At 42.0% G+C, this 18,676-nt stretch overlaps 1 protein-coding gene across 10 annotated transcripts in view; it reads left to right on the plus strand.

The window, feature by feature from the left end:
* The first annotated feature begins 381 nt into the window (after positions 1 to 381).
* The window catches only part of CHD8 (chromodomain helicase DNA binding protein 8), a 54,348-nt gene continuing 36,053 nt past the window's right edge, over positions 382 to 18,676 (plus strand). For 4 of the 10 annotated variants that reach the window (XM_010949637.3, XM_074365823.1, XM_074365824.1 and 1 more), the window contains exons 1-2: positions 383 to 485; positions 17,583 to 18,640. In XM_010949637.3, coding sequence (XP_010947939.1) covers positions 17,798 to 18,640 — 843 coding nt within the window. In that variant the 5' untranslated portion in view covers positions 383 to 485; positions 17,583 to 17,797. Of the gene's footprint in view, positions 486 to 11,698; positions 11,782 to 12,594; positions 12,700 to 17,582; positions 18,641 to 18,676 lie in introns of those variants that run through there. The other 6 variants (XM_074365825.1, XM_010949645.3, XM_010949639.3 and 3 more) reach the window with 6 other exon arrangements.

Here is an 18,676-nt window from a genome sequence, read left to right on the forward strand (position 1 = left end):
TAAGTAGCCCGTAGAACGCCAAAGACGGCTTCAAATTCTTAAACACTCCTTCCTCCGGGTCCCAAGGCACTAGCCCGATCCAAGATGGCGTCCCAGAAACAGGTTAACTAAATGTTTTAGCTTAGAGCGCCCCCAACGGCGAGGGTCATGCTAAGATGCCGAGAGCTCTGTGTACCAAGCGGTCAGAGGCGAGCTACCGCCAGATTTTATTTTCAATCAGGCATATCTGTGGTTGCCTCAGCCTTCTAGGACCTCCCACCCTCAAGAGACTTCCTGGATGGCACTCACACTACCCTGCTGGGAGAGGCCGGGCGTCGGCCCTGCCATTGGTGGGTGGGAGCGGAGGTGGGCGGAGCCAAGGGAGAATGGACTACTAGCAAGCTAGATTGAGGCGAGGGCTGGCCATGCTCCGCCGGAAGGCGCCTTGTTCTCCGAAAGGGTGAGTTTAAACGCTGGCTGGAAAGGAAGCACCAGGACTTGTTCAGGTAGGCTTTCCGCTCACGCCCGCCGCACAGTCCTGGTCCAGGAGTCTTTGCAAAAGCTGAGGCTCTTAGAATTGGTTTCCATAACTCATCCTCCTGCTCGCTCCCCCGCCCTTGCCGGTCCCCCAGTTGTCGGGGATCAGGTGCTGGGTGATGCTCTGGACTGAACCATTCTCCTTTGTGAGAGGCCGGGGGAGAGGGTGGCTGCCGGCCCGCGGCGCCCGAGCCGGGCCGAGTCGCGTACGGAGCAGCCCCGGCCCCTGTGGAGTTTTTAGGGCTTGTCATTGAGTTACTGGGCATCGTGTGGATTTGAGGCAGCTCCTTGTTCTCCTTGCCCCTTCAGAGGAGGGAAAACTCCCCGGCTCCGTTTGGTTACTCCATACTTTGGACTCAAAAGTGGGAGGTTAGGGTTTTTCTTTCTTTCTTTCTTTCTTTGCTTGTTTTTTACATTTTAGTAGTAAGGTGGGTAGGAAAGCATGGAGTGTGCAGATTGTTTTACATTATTAGATGTAATTTCTGTGAGTCTTTGGGAGAGCAGAGCAGGCTTTGGGAGAGTGTTTAGGGATGGTGGGAAGAGAGGAGCTCAAGCCTTGCATTTCCACTGACAGGTCTGCAGAGCTCCCTGGTTTTCTCTTGCATTATGTAAACTCTTCACTGGCAGAAGACCCCTCCCCCTACCTCAGAGCAAATGCAATTTCTTTATTTACCTGTCTCTAGTGTCGCAGGAAATTTCCCTGCCATTGCAGCAACCGTGCAAATGCAGCAGCTCGTACCTTTTAAGTAGGAATCCGAAATGATTAAGGTCTTCAAGGAAGAGGTGAATAGTGATGTATAGATGTTTAGTGGACTAATGTCTTTTCAGTGACTGAGTGTAGTCAGTCAGAAATCGAAGACAGAACTGGATGTCTTTTTCTTTTAAAGAATAGACATAGTGGAACGTCCCCAAACACCAGAGGAACTGCATTATCTGTGTCTACTGCATCCTACCATCACGCCGGCATCCACAGATTATTTACTCTTCATATTGTTCTGAATCTGTCAATTCAGTCCGGGATTCTCTGACTGGGTTATCCTTAGCATCAGGTGAGGTCCTGTCTGGGGTGGGGCACTTTAGATACTAGAAGGTGAGTTTGTGATTGGAATAATGTTCTCTGTTGATTAGATAATGTCTGCTTAGGAATTTTTGTCTTAGTCACCAAATAGGTTTCAGAACAGACTGTGGTCTGTTCTGAATGTGGGAAGCTTCTCATTCTAAGTATTTTGAATGATCCCACCCCTTAAAAGAAGTTATGATAAAGAAGACACCATTTTTCATTTAAGAAGATAGGTTGCCAAAGTGGCATACCAGTAGGTCTGCAAGGCAAGATGAAGGACATTGGATAAAGAGAGGAAAGGGTAGGGGTGTGTGTGTGTGTGTGAAGAGACAGGCTTAGGGGAAGGTTTAAAACTGAAGTAGCGAAAGAGTAACGGGTTGGGATAAGGGATTTGGTGGAGCGGCGTATGGGTGCTCGGACAGTTCTCACCTTCTGCATGTTTGATCTATTCCATGCATCTGGCCTTTTGAGTGTGTCACTTCCCCAGTTGACAGAATCCACTTAGACATGGATAGAAAGTGATAGAAATCTGCTGAGCTAGTTGTGAATCACTAGGAAGCACAGATCTTGTATTTCCCGGGACAGCCTTCTCTGCAGTACCCGCTGGGTGATGGGCTGGAAGAATCTTGGCATTGTGGTAACCACCACTGCAGAGTTTTGGTTGTAACAGGAAAAAATTGACATTTTATGTGAAGGGTCAAGTTTCTGATAGGTAAAGGAGGATGGTGAAGGGGATCAGTCTTTAAAAGAAACCATAATACACATCTCCTTTAAGAAGAGTGAGATTTTTCTGGGCGAAACTACCATTTAAGATTAATTTGTGAGTGCCAAGAACTGTGCTTGCTTACTAAAGAATGAGATTTGATATTCTCATCTGTAGAAGGACTAACATTTTCACAGCATTCAGATGAATGCTGAGTGCTTTGAAGATGCTGTTTGTCTACAGCCCTGAAAGGTTTAAGCTTTATCTTCTGAGCCTAATGCCTGAAAAATAAACAGAAGACAGATATTTTTCTGGACCCTCCACCCTTACCCCTAGAAGTCAGTCTGCTTCTGAAGTTCCATTTGAGCAAGTCCCTGATCTGCAAGTCTTTGTGCGACCCACCCTTACACTATTGTAACCAACTTAGTATTTCCTATTTTACCTTTAGCATTAGATCCATTGATAGACTGTGGTTTCATATCTTACTCAGTTGAACTTTTTATATCTCCTCTTTAATTAATTATTCTTTTTCTTACAAATTGGTGGTCTTCCTTTCATCCTCCTGTTACGATTTTGTTCACTTTGCCTTTTGTTTTAATCCACTGACGTGCCTTTTTGCATCTGTCTTGTTGAGGCCTTTTAAGAATACAAAGAGACCCTAATTTTCAAGAAGCAGTTCTTTTGGTACCTAGTACCCAAGTAACAGTTGTATGCCCTCTTTACTACTGCCTAAAGGTTTATTTAACCATTTATTACACTCTAAATTTTATCCTGGATAACCTCCCTGCTCCCCCGCTATGTTGTTTTGTGTGTGCACGTGCATAAAGTTGTGATTTAGCTCTTTTTTTGCATTTTCTGACTAATTCCAATTGCCTTTAAGATTTTCATTGTATTTATATTGCAGAATAAGTCCACTTCTTTGTAGTTATTAGATGTTTTAAACTTAAATTGCAAAGTGTGTTAGTCTCTGAGATTTCTCATTAAGCTGTTCGGTAGGTGACATTTCTTTTGCCCTTTTTATTATCCATCTCTTTCTGTCCTTCACTACACTCCTGGTTGTTTAGTGTCACATGAAGCAAAATGGTCAACTTTAACATATCTTAATTCTTGCCTTTAGATCGCAGCAGGAGACTTTTCAAAATAAAGCACTTTATTTCTACCCAGTAATGCGTGTTACATGACAATTAAAAACCCAGCAGGCATAAGCAGAAAGACTGGCATAGATAATTGCTTTACATTCACCTTCAGCAGGGATGAATCCAGGAATATATTTCCAAGCAGTGGAGCAGTGTAGGGAATCTAGACACAGATCTAGCGTTTTCATGTTCAGATTGTCCAAGTATATTCTTATTAGTTGTTGGAAAACAATTCCCAGAACATCAGACTGACTCCTATTCAAATAGAAGTACAAAAAAATTTCAAAGACAAACCAAGGATTTTAAACATTCCATACTGTTAAGCATAATTTTTAAGAAAAGATTGGCTTTGTCATTGAAAGAAGGAAACATTCCTGATTTTGTTCCCTCAGTACATTTCCAGAGACATTTATTGTCTGACTTCTTTTTATTTGGTATTTTCAGACTTTATTTCATTTTAAAAAGGTAATTAAATGACATATTACTGAAATTACTATGTAATAATAGGGCTGTGTTTCTTTCTTTCCCTGCATGTCAGCCCCCTAAATCCAACAGTTCCAATCCTTTTGATGATGTCCCAATATTCCAGTAATGACTAATTCCGTACTGACACCTTTTTGTTTTGGTTTGGTTTGTTGTTCTAAAACTATGTCAGTAACTTTCTGTGAAAGGATATGTATTAACTGAATTTTTAATTTCATCTGAGAGGGAGGATATTCAAGATCTGTAAAGTCTTTGGGGTTTCTCAAACGGTCTCTCACAGTCATTATATACACTTTTGGAATATCCTGCCTCCTTTTTTTCTTCCCCTGTGTCTTTTGGGGATACACTGTATCTTTGGGAATTATTCCTTTGGGACATGGGTATTCAGAGGTACACGGTCCCAGTGGTGATGAGAATTTTTTTGTTTGGTTCTAAAAGAAACTAGTGATTTCAGGAGTTTGGCTGCTTGTTTGGAGCCCCAACTATAATAGGATTTTGTAATAGAACATGAAAATCATAGACTATGATAGCCAGCTATCAGATACACATCCGTCTAAGTGAACTGAATGGGAAGATTTTTCTGGATTTTTGTATAGGGGCTACCAAGTTGCATGAACACTGAACTTTCACTCTGTTCTATTCTTCATTGCTTCTGCTTAGCACCCAGTCATTCTTTGTTTATTTACACAGTCATCCTCCTATAAAGTATAGTGTTTTTCCCCATTTTTCAGGTATGCCTTCTGTTAGGGGGACTTTTTGCATGGTGTCTTAAATATATAGCAATAATAGTCACTTCCATTCACTGCTCTCCTGAAAGTCATAGGAGTCAAAAGTTGAGGCACCTGGGCCTGGACCTGTGAACTACCAAGGGACAGGCTAGTCAGTTGGAACCATAAGTTCCTATAGGCAAACACTGTGAAGTAAATGACACTGGCTTCATTCTCACAAACACAAAAAATGATTAATTGCATTACCGGCATGCTGCCCGAGATACCACTGCTGGTTGAAGTCTGTTCCGCGGTTTTGAGGTTAAAGGGTTATACTGCTCTCTCAGCACAGGAGTACTCGTCCTTTCATCCTGCCCAGCAGTCCTGCTATTCTAATTGTGCAACTCCTGCGTGTATTTCAGTATCCCACCATTCTGCTTAGCAGATCAGCTCAGCCAGATCTCTAAGGAGTAATTCTGCTTTGAGAGAAACCTTTAGTGGTACTCTTTTAAATTACTGGACAGGGAATAATAAACTCCTTTTTATTTGCCTACTATGTGCCAAACATTGTACATCACTTTTTAACCTTCAGAATAATCCTGAAAACGTACGTGATGTTAGTGTTGTTTAATAGAAGAGGAAAAATAGGACTTAGTGAGGGTAGGTAACTTAACCAGAAGTAGGATTCTGGTCTGTGGGACTTCAAAGCTGGGTTCATTATCATTTCCCCGCCTTTAAAAGTTCAGTGCTGACTCCTGTAGAACTGTCTTTGACCACAACATTAGACAAGGAGGCATTTTGTAGCCTGTTAAAGCTGTACCTTGGCAGTCATAGAACCTTGAGAATGTAAAATTTCTTTTTGTATCTGTTTGTCAAAAGGGGGAAAAAAAGAATAATAGTTTCTTTTATTTAACTTTGTAATTTTGAAGATAAGATTATGTGAAATTCTTTAAGCTTTGCAGTGGAAAAATCACTTGGTCATACTTGCAAATAACTCCATTTTTTTAGTCAATGCAAGTCAAACTAGCCCACTGAATTTTCATCAGTTCCATGTCACTGGGTCATTTTTTGTGCCTAGGGGCACGAATGTGAAAATAACAGTGTTTCTCCTCCCCTACTACCCACAATTTTTTAACATAAATGTTGCAGTGAAAACAATCCCTCATAAATAATTAAGTAAATATTTATATTTTTCTGTTAGGCTGAAAAAAATGTATGTATACTTGGTCCAGTTAAAGTACGATGTGCTGGGTAGTATGGGAGAGCATAAAGAGGACCAGGACTCTGTTACCTGAATTATATATATTGTAAGGGGAGGGTAAAATGGGCAAAGGGGACAACTGTATGGCGATGGGTGTAAGGTAAATTTTTGGTAGTGAGCACTCTGTAGTGTGTACAGAAGTAGAGAAATAGTGTTGTACACATGAAACTTACCTAATGTTATAAACCAGTATTACCTCTGTTAAAAAAAAATTGTATATATCATTACACTGGATATCCAAAAGTGGTATCATACAAGGTGGCTATTGATCCAGTTAGATATTCTTCATCTGGAACCCAAAATATTATTTTCATCTTGGTGAATATGTGCCAGTGAAGAGACCTTCTCCACATCCAGTCTAACTTGACCTAAGGGCAGTGATCCTTAAAGATTAGGCTTTTATTTCCTGTCTTCAGACTTAGACCAAAACTCCAGGGCATTACTGGAAAAAAAAAATCTACAATGAGGCTGACTCAAAAATGAATCCATGCACTATTTTTGAATCATATGGGTATAGTTTCATCCATTCAATTCTTGGCACAGGTTTAAATTGGCCACCACTGAGGCTTTATGGTCCCAAGCCTAAAGGAGGTAACTAAAATTTCATTGCTTTCAATAATGATTATTACACTACAGAAAATAGTCTTTGGAGTGGGTGGGTGTAGCTCAGTGGTAGAGTGCCTGCTTAGCATGCATGAGGTCCTGGGTTCAATCCCCAGTACCCCAACTTAAAAAAGAAAAAAGAGGAAATAGTCTTTTATGTGTATTGCATGCAGCTTCTTTGCTATATGAAAAAGCTGTGTCTGCTACAGGTCCTAAAAAGTGGAGATGCTTATGATTTTATGACGCCTCTTCTGAATGTTTCTGCCTGTGTACTATCCCAGTAGTCTGAGAGAAGCCCTTGCTTTTGGCCGGATGCCTCCGTATTACCCCTCTGCAGCCCTACTCCCACACACCGTTGGCTGGAAGTTGAGAATGCATTCCTTCAAGGAAAGTACTTTGAGTACCCATTACCACCTGATAAGCAAAGGAAATATCGTAAGAAGTCATATATAGCTCTTGCCTTTGTGCAACTTGGATTCTAATACGGGGGTAAGGGAGAATGGATATCAAACAATTAACTATATAATCATTTATTCAGTCTGCTATGAAAAAGTAATTATGGATGTTACAAGAGAATTTAACATACACCATAGTAGAGTTGGGTGGTTAAGAATGTGACCTCTGTGCCACATTACCTAAATTGGAGTCTGGCACCACTTTTCACTGGCTGTGGGATGTTGGGCAAATTACTTAACTCTCTGTGCTCGGTTTCCTCATCTATAAAGTAAAGATAGTTATTTCAAATTTAAGAAAATTAAATCTGTTAATCCATTTTCATCACTTGGAGGAGGGCCAGTTGTGTAATGTACACTCAACAAGTTTTTTGCCTGGGTGGTCAGGGAAAGCTTTTCTTCGAAATGACGATGTTGAAATCAGCTTTAAAGGATAAGAAAGAACTAAATAGGCAGAATGGAGGGGAGCCAGTAAGAAGGCAATTGGAATAGTCCGGGGAAGTGAGGATGGCAAATTGATCCAGAATGGTAGTAGAGGCAGAAGTGGATGGGTTTGAGGGGTATTTAGGAGGTAAAGGTAGGATTTAGAAATACTGGATGGAGTGGTAAGGAAGAGTTTCTGGGCTCTGCAGCCATGACTGAATAGGAGATGCTGGGTGATGATGACCCTCTGTGTGTGCACGCGTGGTGGTGAGGGTGGAGGAGACGAGAGAGACTACAAAGGAACCAGTCTTCTCAAGATCATAAGCCTCTTGGAGAGGTGGGGCAGCCGAGGAGCCTGGGGAGACTACCAAGAAGAGCTACTGAGTAAATAAACAAATGCATAAACAGGCCTGGAGTTCAGGTGTCTTGCACAGGGATACGAATGAGACATAACATACAGACTGTTGAAGAAAAGAATGAATAATAATTGAGGCCATCCATGTGAATTAGACACTCTTGAAAAGAAAATATAGAATGAGAAGAAAAGAGGGCCTAGGACCAAAGCTTGGTGAACTTCAGCAATTAAAGGCTGGTGGAGGGGAAGTGTAGCAAAGGAGAATTGGCCAGAGAGGTAGAAGGAAAACCAGAAAAGTGTGATGCCCTGGAAGCCATTCAAAGAAAGTGTCTGCAGGTGGGAGTGGTTTTTTCTGAAATCTTTATGACCTTTCCTTGGATCCCTGAAAGTTTTAATTTAGTTCTCTCACTACTCTACTCATTTTGGGCACCAGTGACTTGAAACAGCTCTAGCAGGTTTAGGCTGACTGAAGCCAGTTGGTTGAACATGATTTTCAGGCTCTAGAATCTAAAGTGTAGTTATTCCTGTGTGCCTTAAATTAGATTTAATGTAGAGGAAGCAAGAGCTGGAGTGCATATTCAAGCTCATAGATATTAGCCTGCTGAAATTAATGAATTATCTTGAAGGCCGTTAATCTAGGTGGTGATCCCCTCTAAGGCTGATTAGCATCGCCTAGGCAGGTGGAGACACTGGCAAAAACAAGTTTTTTCCCCAGCTATCCATCCAGTAACATTTGTACCTCCTAGAATATAGTGTTTATATACCAAGAAGTGTGCTAGGTATTACATTAATCCTCATTAATGGCCCTGTAATTTAATCCCACTTTGTACAGACTCAGAAAGGTTTATTTACTGGGTAGGACAGAAATCTGAACCCAGATCCCTCTGACTTTAAGTTCGTTATACCTCCAGTCCATATAACTAAAATATGAAATAGAAGATAATTATCCTAAGATTACTTAACAAAAATGCTGTGAAAGCTCCTATGGAGCTAATTACTTTTGGCTTGACAATGAAAAGTAGGGAACCAAAAGGCTTTCAGTTATTAAATCCAATGGACATTTTAAAGTTCTTATATTGTTGGACGTTTTTGCTTTGTTTGATGTAATTAATTACTCTTTCCCCCTCCCACACTCTACTCTCTTTGCTTCTGTGACATTGCACTCTCTGCTTCTCTAGCGTTTCCTTCTCTACCTGCTTAGTAGGTGTAGCTTATTCTGATTCTTAAATCCCGATGTTCTCCTGGGTTCCTCCTTACCTTTTCTCACTCCACACCCCAAATCTCAAATTTGGGGGCTTCCAGGTAAGGGGTTTGTTTAGCCTGCATGGTGTTTAAAATATTTTTTATAATTAGTTATCTACATTTAAAACCCAAAAGATTTACATAAAACTCCTTATTTCTGGCTTTTGGAAAATGTGAAGTTCTCTCTCAACCTTGGATGTGTGTTTCCATATGGCAACATTTCACTGGAGCTGAGTAGCAGCTACTCTCTTTGGAACAGACATTCAGTTCTAAACAGACCCCAACATTTTCCATTGTCTCCCCAACAGTAATTGGTGTAGTGATTCATATTTTTGCTCCATTCTTCATACACCCTGGGTAATACCCCCTCTTCAAACTGCCATTTGATACTGATAACTCTAAACCTATCATCAAGCCAACTAACTGTTAGATGTGTACATCCAACCTCCTATTGAATATCACTACTTAACATACTATGGGAACTCATACTTAACATGGCAGAACTCATCATTCCCTGTAAACTCTAGGTCTACCAATTTTTATCCCCTCAGTATTATTACTCAGCTCTGTCCCTTCCTTCCTATCGTTACATTGCTATGATTCAGGCTCTTACCCTCTTGTTAGGATTCTTGGTTAGGATCCTTTTTGGCTAACTTAAGCAGGAGGGGAATTTATTGGAAGAATATTATGTGGCTCACAAAATCGATGGGAATGCTAGAGAACCTGGCTTAGAAAATGATGTGAAACCAAGGGAGGTTAGGGACATGGAGAACATGACCAGGGTCGTACCACTGAATACTCTATGATGCTGCAGAATTCCAGTGTCTGCCATTGCTAAATATTGTCTAACTGGTTGGTTCTGGGTCTTTGTATTACCACTGCAAAGTCAAAGTTCTCCACAGGAGTGTTCACTTAAACTAGGCTAGGTCATGTGCAAACTACTTCTCTGACAGGAAGAGGAGGTAGGACACCCTCCCCTTCCCCCTCCAGGTGTTTCAATCCACCCCCCAACCCTGGCTTTGTAGTGGAAGGTAAGAGCCAGCCTTCCATTGAAGACTCTTACCTTGAGCTATTCCCCTGGTATAGGAAGGGGGCTTTTGATTGCTGAGCAGGAAAAAAAATAAATAAATAAAATATCCACTGTACAACTCTTTTGTGGACTACGTGGACTACCACAGCAGCCTCCTAGCTACTTCTGTGCCCTCTGCCCACTCACCCTGCAAATCTAGTCTCTCTCCGGCAGCCAGAGTTAGCTAACTAAAATGCGGTTCTGATCTTATTCCATATTTCAGTGGCTTCTCGTCCACCTATAAGAAAATGCTTTAATGTGGCATTGAAGGGTTTCATTGAAGGGTCTGGCCCTTACCTGCTCCTTCAATCTTACATCCTTCTGATTAATTTCTTTTTTCTTATTTACACTTTGGCAAGACTGAACTGCAGAGCTATTTAAGAGTTTCCTGTAACCAACTCATGCTGTTTTTCATTGCTGTGCTTTGTTTTGCCTTTCCTCTTTCTGTCCCTGAATACCTCTTGTAGCCCACCTTACCTTCCCTAGTTAATGCCTCCTCACCCTTTAATATATTTTTATTGACGTATATTCAGTTTACAATGGTGTGTCAATTTCTGGTGTACAGCACAATGCTTCAGTCATATAGGAACATACGTTTATTCATTTTCATATTCTTTTTCACCGTATCTTCCTCGCCCTTTAAGAAACAACTTCCTTGATACCTTTTCTCCTAAGTTATTAACTCCCTTTCATCTGTGTTCCTGAAGCAACCCCCTGTTTATGTCATTGCACGTTATCACCTCATAATTGTTTACATTTGCCACTGTTATGATAGTCCCTGTTCTTAACCCTCTCCCCACATTTATACACAAATATCCTACCTCTTGTGAGTTCTTTGTATTAGAAAACCAGAGAGTTCATCTCTGGTTTTCTAATACTACCATATTACTCCATTTATTGTATGCTCAGTAAATGTTGAGATAAGGAAGAGGCATTTGATGTGGATCTTAAAGGATAAGTAAGATTTTGATAAGGCAAAGAAATGAAATAAGGATGACATATAATTTGAAGGCAATGGTATTAGCTAGGCCCAGATGAGAAAAAATGTGACAATAGTAAGTTGTCTTTGGCTAGCATGTAAGTGTATATGTAGAACAGTGGGAAATGAGAGTGGAAAAGCAAAACGTGGTCTTAAGGATTATGTCTTAAGTAACAGGAAACTTTTGAAAGTTTCTAAGCAGGAGACTGATTTGGCCGTACTGTGTTTTAGGAAGTTAATCTGGTAGCAGAAAGGATTCATGGGGGAGAGATCAATTATGAGGCTTCTTTCTCTTACACAAGCAGCTGCATCAATGGAGAGGTGACAGCAGAAATAGAAGAGTGAGATATATGAATCCTGGCTTTGTCACTAAGTTTCGTAGTTGAATCACTCCACTCTAAGCCTCAATTTTTTCATCTGCACAAGAGGACTGAGTTGATATAATTGGCAAGTCTTTGCCAGTTCCAAAATTTGTAATATATTTGCAAAAGAGCCAGTGGGATTTGGCAGATGATTGGATGATGAATACAGGAGGAAGTTTCAGAGGCACCTTTGAGGTTTTGAGCCTGAGTGAATGGGAAAACAGTACTGCTGTTGATAGGAGTGGGGATTGGGTGTGTCCCTAGCAATAGTGGTAATGCTAAGATCTTGAGAAATAGGAGATCTAAGGCCAAGTTGATCTTCCTTGCTTGTGTCCTAGAGCACAGAAAATAGGATTTCAACGTTGTGCACAGAAAAATGGACTTCATTGTTGAAGGTGGTTACATTTCAGGGGAAACTAGTGGTGAGGAGGTAAGCAGCTATTTTCATTAAGTTTACTTTGGGAGTTTTAAGCTTACATACTATCATTCGGGGGCTGACCACTCTCGGGAGTTAGAGTGATCTCAAGCGGTATTGCAAACTGGATATTGGCCCATATGTCAAACGGGCTAAGTTTCAAGGGAAGCGAGGTGAGGGCCGGAGACCGGGTTTGGGAGTGAGGAGTGGGTGTGTGTTTTGGGCAGGCGCTGGGAACTGGTCGTGGGTACCTGGGATTACTTTCTAGGAAGTGATACTGCTGCCCAAGAGTTGGAGTGTCAAGAATGCAGTTTGGGTTGTGACAGAGAGAGTGCTTTATCTTTAAAGAGTAAAAGGCCCCGTGTTCCAGCAGTTGGGCTGACTCACTGCCATGATGGAGGGAGATTTGGCCCCTTTTAATGAGTAGAGAGGGATGAGGTGTAGTCGCTTCAGCGGAGGGGTTGACAGGGCTGTTAGAAGGCAGGGGATTCAGAGGGAGGCGGAGTTGGCCCAGCGTGGAACCCTCCCTCCCGAGTTTACGCTCTCTGCTGTGCAGAATACAGTGTAGGTGGTTGGAGAATTTAATCCCCAGCACTAGTTTTCCGCAGCTTGAGATCGTTCCTCTGGTTAGGCCACCCCTCCCCTTTTTTGCCCCCCCAAGCAAGCTGCAGGCTTCGCCTGGGCCCTAGAAACCGGATAGGCCTCTCCGTGCGCTCTCAACCTAACTCTGGGGTGGCGGGGGAGGGGGAAGTTCTGTTTAGTCCCGCCCTCTGCGCTGTTTTGCGTCTTTGCGCCTCTGTTGAGTGGCAGCGGAGCTCAGCCAATGAGGCCGCGGGGCGGGCAGGAGCATCAAGTTAGGCTGCGCAGGAGGAGGGGGAACTGGTGCTGGAGAGACAGCGAGAGGGGCGAACCGGCCCCCCACGGCCGCTGCAGGTAAAGGCACCTCTCTTACCCCGCTGGGGTGAGGCACAGCTCCTTTTCTCTTTCAGGGCTGGTCGGGCCTTCCAGCCTGTAGCTTCCGCCCTAACATTGTTCCCACCCGGGCATCCACACCCCCCCACCCCGCATCTTCCCGTCTTGGCCATCCCCACCCTGGAGGGCACCCTGCTAGCTCACTCCTTCAAGTGCATGTACCTCATCTCCATTTTGGGGGCTCCAGTTGCTAGAAATCTCCCGCCTCTGCTGTATGGGCCTTACTGGCACCAACCCCGGCAGTATGAGCAGGTAATGTACCCGGGTCCCCGCCACCCCCACCCCCAGTCGCGTTTCCCTCTCCATCAACCCCTCACTTCCTTACCTTGCCCCTTCCCTTCTTCCACATGAGTACATAATTTCTGTAGTTTCACCTTTACCCCTTGATCATACGTACATGCTTTTAGCGTTCATAGTTGCCTATTTTGCTTTCCCTGTTTATTCAGAAGGACTCACTTTACCAGCCATGTTTGCCCCAAATGTCCATACCCCTGACTGAGGTTTGAGTGCTTTTTCTTTCAGTATTTGGGAAAACAAAAACAGAGTGACCACACATTTGGCAGTGAGAATGGTGAAGATAGAGAAAAATGGCCTAGGATCTCGATCTTGAGAAAATCTCCGGAGTGGCTTCAAGTTAATAGCTCCATTTCTTATGGTCTCTGTCCTTCCATCCTGATCCTTTGCTGACCCTAAATTGTGATTACATTCACCTTGGATGTTTATAAGATTTGAGACCCCTTGGGTCTCACAAATGTCTTCGTGGTACAGTTTTTAAATCCTTCTCTTTTAAAACTATGTTGGTGATTTTCGTTTTAAGCCTTCTGATTTATTTTATTTTAAAGGAATTTCTTGAAACTGCTTCTACCCATCTTTTGTTTCAGTAACATGTGTTTATGTCTGTCTGCCACTGATCCTCTTGAAAGGATACAGTTTCCAATAACAAGACTAATACTTTGAAGTGAAATAGTTCTTTACTGAATCTGAGCTGTTAGAGGTTAAGGGGGCATGGCTGGTACTTTCTAAAAGTGCATATTACCAAAAAAGGTTAATGTGAACAAATATGGCATTCATTTATTATCCTCTAAGAGGATGGGCAGTACAGAGAAATCTGTAAATGGAGAATGGATGTCTATAGTTCAGTTTATATAATTTTTATCTATTAGACAGCTAATCTCTGTTGCATTGTTTTTCATCCGTCATAAACAATGAACTATGATAAACTTCTTTTTAAGAGACTATAAGAACTATTAATCTACCACAGAGATGTTGATAACCCTTCCAAACCAGTCATGCTGCTTCTTTCCCACCGCCCCCCCCCCATGCTGGCTTTTACAGAGCCTCACTGGCCAAGAGATACTGTCTAGTTTTACTGAATATAAATAACCTAAACATTGTTTTCCTTTTCCATGTGATTAATATAAAATTATGACATTCAATACACATTTTCAAAGTTTATGTACCTTCCACCTCCCAGTTGAGAATCACTGCTTAGTTGAAAGGTATGAGAAGATTGAGTTGGAAAGTACAGAGTAGAATTAAAACAAAGTCATTAACGATCAGACGGACAAGTTGTTACTGAAATGGGCAAGAGTGAGGAGACACGTGAAATAAGAACAGGAGAGTTGGTACTGTAGATTTCCAAAAAAAAGAAAAAGAAAAACACTCAGATGAACTATATTTAAGGTGGTAAAGTATTTCTCTGGATTGTTACTTGTAAGTTATAGATGGGTGGCCTTGGATTTTAATCTTCACTGACTAGTTAATTCTGCTTTCCCCAACTCCCACCTGCTAAGTTTTCTGTCATTAGTTTGGAATTAAGGAAAGTGATTAAGTGCAACCATCAAACTCTGTTTTTCCTTTTAGCGTATATGTGTGTTTCTCTTTGGGGCAATGGTGGGCAAAGACTGGCTTTTCATTCTCAGTTTGACAAAAGTCTACTATGATTTTTTTTTAAGGCAGTTGCTTTACTTAGGGATATCTTAAATGTTTCATATATTTGAATATTTAACATCTATTTATTTTTATTACCAGGATTTGAACCATGGAAGGAGAATTCATGGGATGGATGAGCTTGGTAGAATAGGCCAGATACTGATATAGCCAGGATGACCTATAAGTAGGAATAGAAGGAGGGGTGAAGAAAGTTGGAGGTATGTTTGGAGAAGTTTTAATTTTTCAAAAGTCAAGGACAACTTAGGTCAGTAGAGGTGAATTGATGGGATGGGACTGAGAAGCAGTGAAACTTGATGGTGTGGCATTAAGTCAGGTGGTAAGGTTTTTAAATTTTGAGGCCTGGACTGAACCAGGACAACTAGAAATTTGGCCCCCAAATTGGGAAGGGAGATAAATGATAAGTGCATTGACCTTTGAAAACTTACACTTGAGTTATATGGCGGTAAGGAAATACTTCAGAAACTGTTAGCCTTGTTTCTCCCATTAAAAAATGAGATTGCTCTGTATCTGAGATTGGGCAGTTGTGGAGGGAAGGAAGAGCATTTGGGTGAATAAACTGCAAGGAGTCATGGAAAGGACAAAATACCCCATGGAAGAAAAGGCAGGTTATAAACTGTTACCAGCATAAACTTCTAGCTCATGGAAACTTTCAGTGTAGTTTTTTTGTGATACCTAACTGTTAGATATTTAGTGTAACTTCTCTGACAGTGAATAGGAGATGAAAGACAGTAAGTAGCAAAGTAGGGTCATTAAGTAGAAAAAAGCTGATGGTGGTGTTGAGAAAATTTAGAAAATTACGGAGTAGATTTTGATTAAATCAAGAGACCCATAACTCTTCTGATCACCATTTTGAGTACTTTGGGGGCAGGTATTAGATAGGAGAGGCTGGAATAGTAGCCAGGTGTGGGAAGTGCTATGGACCCTGGTTAAAATGGGAAGGGTGTATATACAGTTGCTGAAGCTAGGAAGGTCTTGTTTAACATTGGTGAAGGTGCCATGTGTGCTTTGTAATTTTGACTGATGTGCTAACTACTGATGAGTCTGTTCTCTTTATGTCTGACTTTCTGGCTATTTACCCACATTATATTGTTTTACAAGGATAATTGGAATGGGTTAAGGAAGGGGGAGAAAAAAAATCTGGCGATTGTGTGGGTAAGTCTTCTTCAGTCAAGTCCGTACTGTGTCACTGACAGATTTCTTCTCTGATGTCTTCTGAAAGTTAGGAAAAATGGTGTTTTCAAGCAAGGCCCTCCTGGATTGACAAATAGTGCTATCATATACAAAGAGCAGACACTGCAGACACTACATTTTCATATAGTTTAGTTATGTGGTGATGTCTTAGTTTTTCCTTTTCCCAGCATTTTAAATGAACTTAAAGCCCCAAATGTGTATTTATTAAACATACTTTCAGTTATTTTAGGACTGTTTTTCAAGATGGGAAACTTTCTACTGTCTCATCTTAGAATCAGGGAATACCATTTAGCTTCTCTAAGGAGTGAATGGTTCATTCCAGACACTGCAAACAAATACTTTTATTCATTAAAAACATTTTTTTTGAGTAACTGCTGTGTATGTGATATCCTACCGGTTCTTTAGGGATCCACAGATAAGTAAGACATGGTCCCCACCATTCAGAAACTCTTATCTCTTGGGGAAAGGGGAGCTGGGCCACCATGCAGGATTGTGCAGGGTGTGCATTACACATGTTCATTATCATAGATAATATATTTAGTATGACAATTTTCCAGCAGATGGCAGACAAGTATCTTGAGGAGCAGGCAGCTTTTTATAATTTGCACAAAGGAACCATTTGGGCCTTCAGAGGAAATGGACAAGAGAGTTACCATTTTAATAAAATGTTAAATATAAATGCCTTAAATAAGGTGCAGACAACATTGAGTATTTAAAGAAGGTTAAGGGACCAAGTCATCACAAATTGCTCACCTTGTAGAGTTCAGGGCTCACCTAATGGAGTAGAAGACCTTTGAGGGTGGCAGAGATTTCAGCTGGAATAGATGTTGGGGGGGAGGAGGGTGAAGGGTATGTTCCAGGAAGAAGCTACAGCATAACAGGCAAAGTCATGCCCATAGGAATGTCATTGAGGGAACTGTATTATCTAGTTGGACTGAAATGTAGGGTATATATAGGAAGTGATAAGAGTATAGGAAGTGAGGAAAGTGAAAGTTGGGAACACAAACTGAAACTAAATTGTAGAATTCTTTTAATCCCTTGCAAAAGAAGGTTTTGATCTTAAATATGAGAAAGTGGGGAGGGGACTTCATAACAGAAATACTGTGTATACACTAATTGGTAGGTTGACTAGAATAAAGTTTGTGAAACTTCTTGGGTAAAATTATACTATAAACTTAGCGGGGTTGTGCTGTAAGCTTGGTCAAAGGTGGTAATTTTTGCCAGTAATAAGTTAAAGTATCTAAAATGCGAGGGAAACTTATAAAATACAGTATATCCAGAAACCTTTATCTACATTCACTGAAATGTTGCTGGTATATTGTTAAGTTCTGTCAGCTTAAGAACCTGAGATAGAAAGTAAATGAATATTAAATTTCCTGAGCTCCACCTAAGAATGAGAATTGTAAAAGGAAATGGACAGGGACAGCTGAGTGACCTTGACAGATAGAAACTTCAAAGTGTGTAGGTGTAAGAGCCCCCGAAGGGGGTTGGTTTGTTTCTTTTTTTTTTCTTTTTCAGTTTTAGTTTTGAAACAGAAATGTAGATGTTCTTTCTGCTGTGTCTCTGTCCTCAGATTACCTCACATTTCCCTCTTCTCTTATTATTTTGATGCTACTTGATATAAGGGTAGTACCTAAGAAGGAGAAATTTTCCCTGAGGTCACCTACTTTGCTTATTTGTCATTTGTCTTCCTACAACAGGAGTTCCACCATCTTCCTCTGAAGACCTAGCCATCTTGCTCCATGAAGGTCAGGACAATCTGACATGCACTTGTTTCTTGCCTCTTTACCTGAAGAGTAGTCCTCTTCCATTGTGTACATTTTTTTCTTAATAGGGGAGGGGAGGGGAGAGCCAGTACCCCCCCTCCCCTTCCCTCCCTAGACCTTGGGGAAGTATCCCTGATTGCTTTCCCAAGATGGCAGACCCCATCATGGATCTGTTTGATGACCCAAATTTATTTGGCCTGGACTCTCTGACTGATGACAGCTTCAATCAGGTCACACAAGACCCTATTGAGGAAGCCCTTGGACTGCCAAGCTCTCTGGACTCCTTGGAACAGATGAACCAGGATGGTGGAGGTGGTGATGTGGGGAATTCATCAGCAAGTGACTTGGTCCCCCCATCAGAGGAAACAGCCCCCACAGAACTTCCCAAAGAATCAGCAGCTCCAGCTCCAGAATCCTTAACCTTGCATGATTATACCACTCAGCCCGTCAGCCAAGAGCAGCCAGCCCAACCTGTCTTGCAGACATCGACGCCAACATCAGGACTTTTGCAGGTCTCCAAGAGCCAGGAGATCCTGAGCCAAGGGAATCCTTTCATGGGTGTCTCTGCCACAGCTGTCTCCTCCAGTAGTGCTGGAGGGCAGCCACCTCAGTCAGCCCCTAAGATCGTTATCCTTAAAGCCCCACCCAGCTCCTCAGTCACTGGTGCCCATGTGGCACAAATTCAGGCCCAAGGTATCACCAGCACAGCTCAGCCCCTTGTGGCTGGCACGGCCAATGGTGGAAAAGTCACTTTTACCAAAGTGCTAACCGGCACCCCCCTTCGACCTGGTGTTTCCATTGTCTCTGGTAATACAGTGTTGGCCGCCAAGGTCCCTGGGAACCAGGCTACTGTTCAGCGCATTGTCCAGCCCAGCCGACCAGTAAAGCAGCTGGTCCTACAGCCAGTTAAGGGTTCAGCTCCTGCTGGAAACCCTGGGGCCACAGGGCCCCCACTGAAGCCTGCAGTTACACTGACCTCTACACCTACCCAGGTGACTTGAGTGAAAGGGGGAGGTGAATTTTGGTTT

Source organism: Camelus bactrianus, chromosome 6 (assembly GCF_048773025.1).
Source record: "Camelus bactrianus isolate YW-2024 breed Bactrian camel chromosome 6, ASM4877302v1, whole genome shotgun sequence".
NCBI classification, from domain to species: Eukaryota; Metazoa; Chordata; class Mammalia; order Artiodactyla; family Camelidae; genus Camelus; species Camelus bactrianus.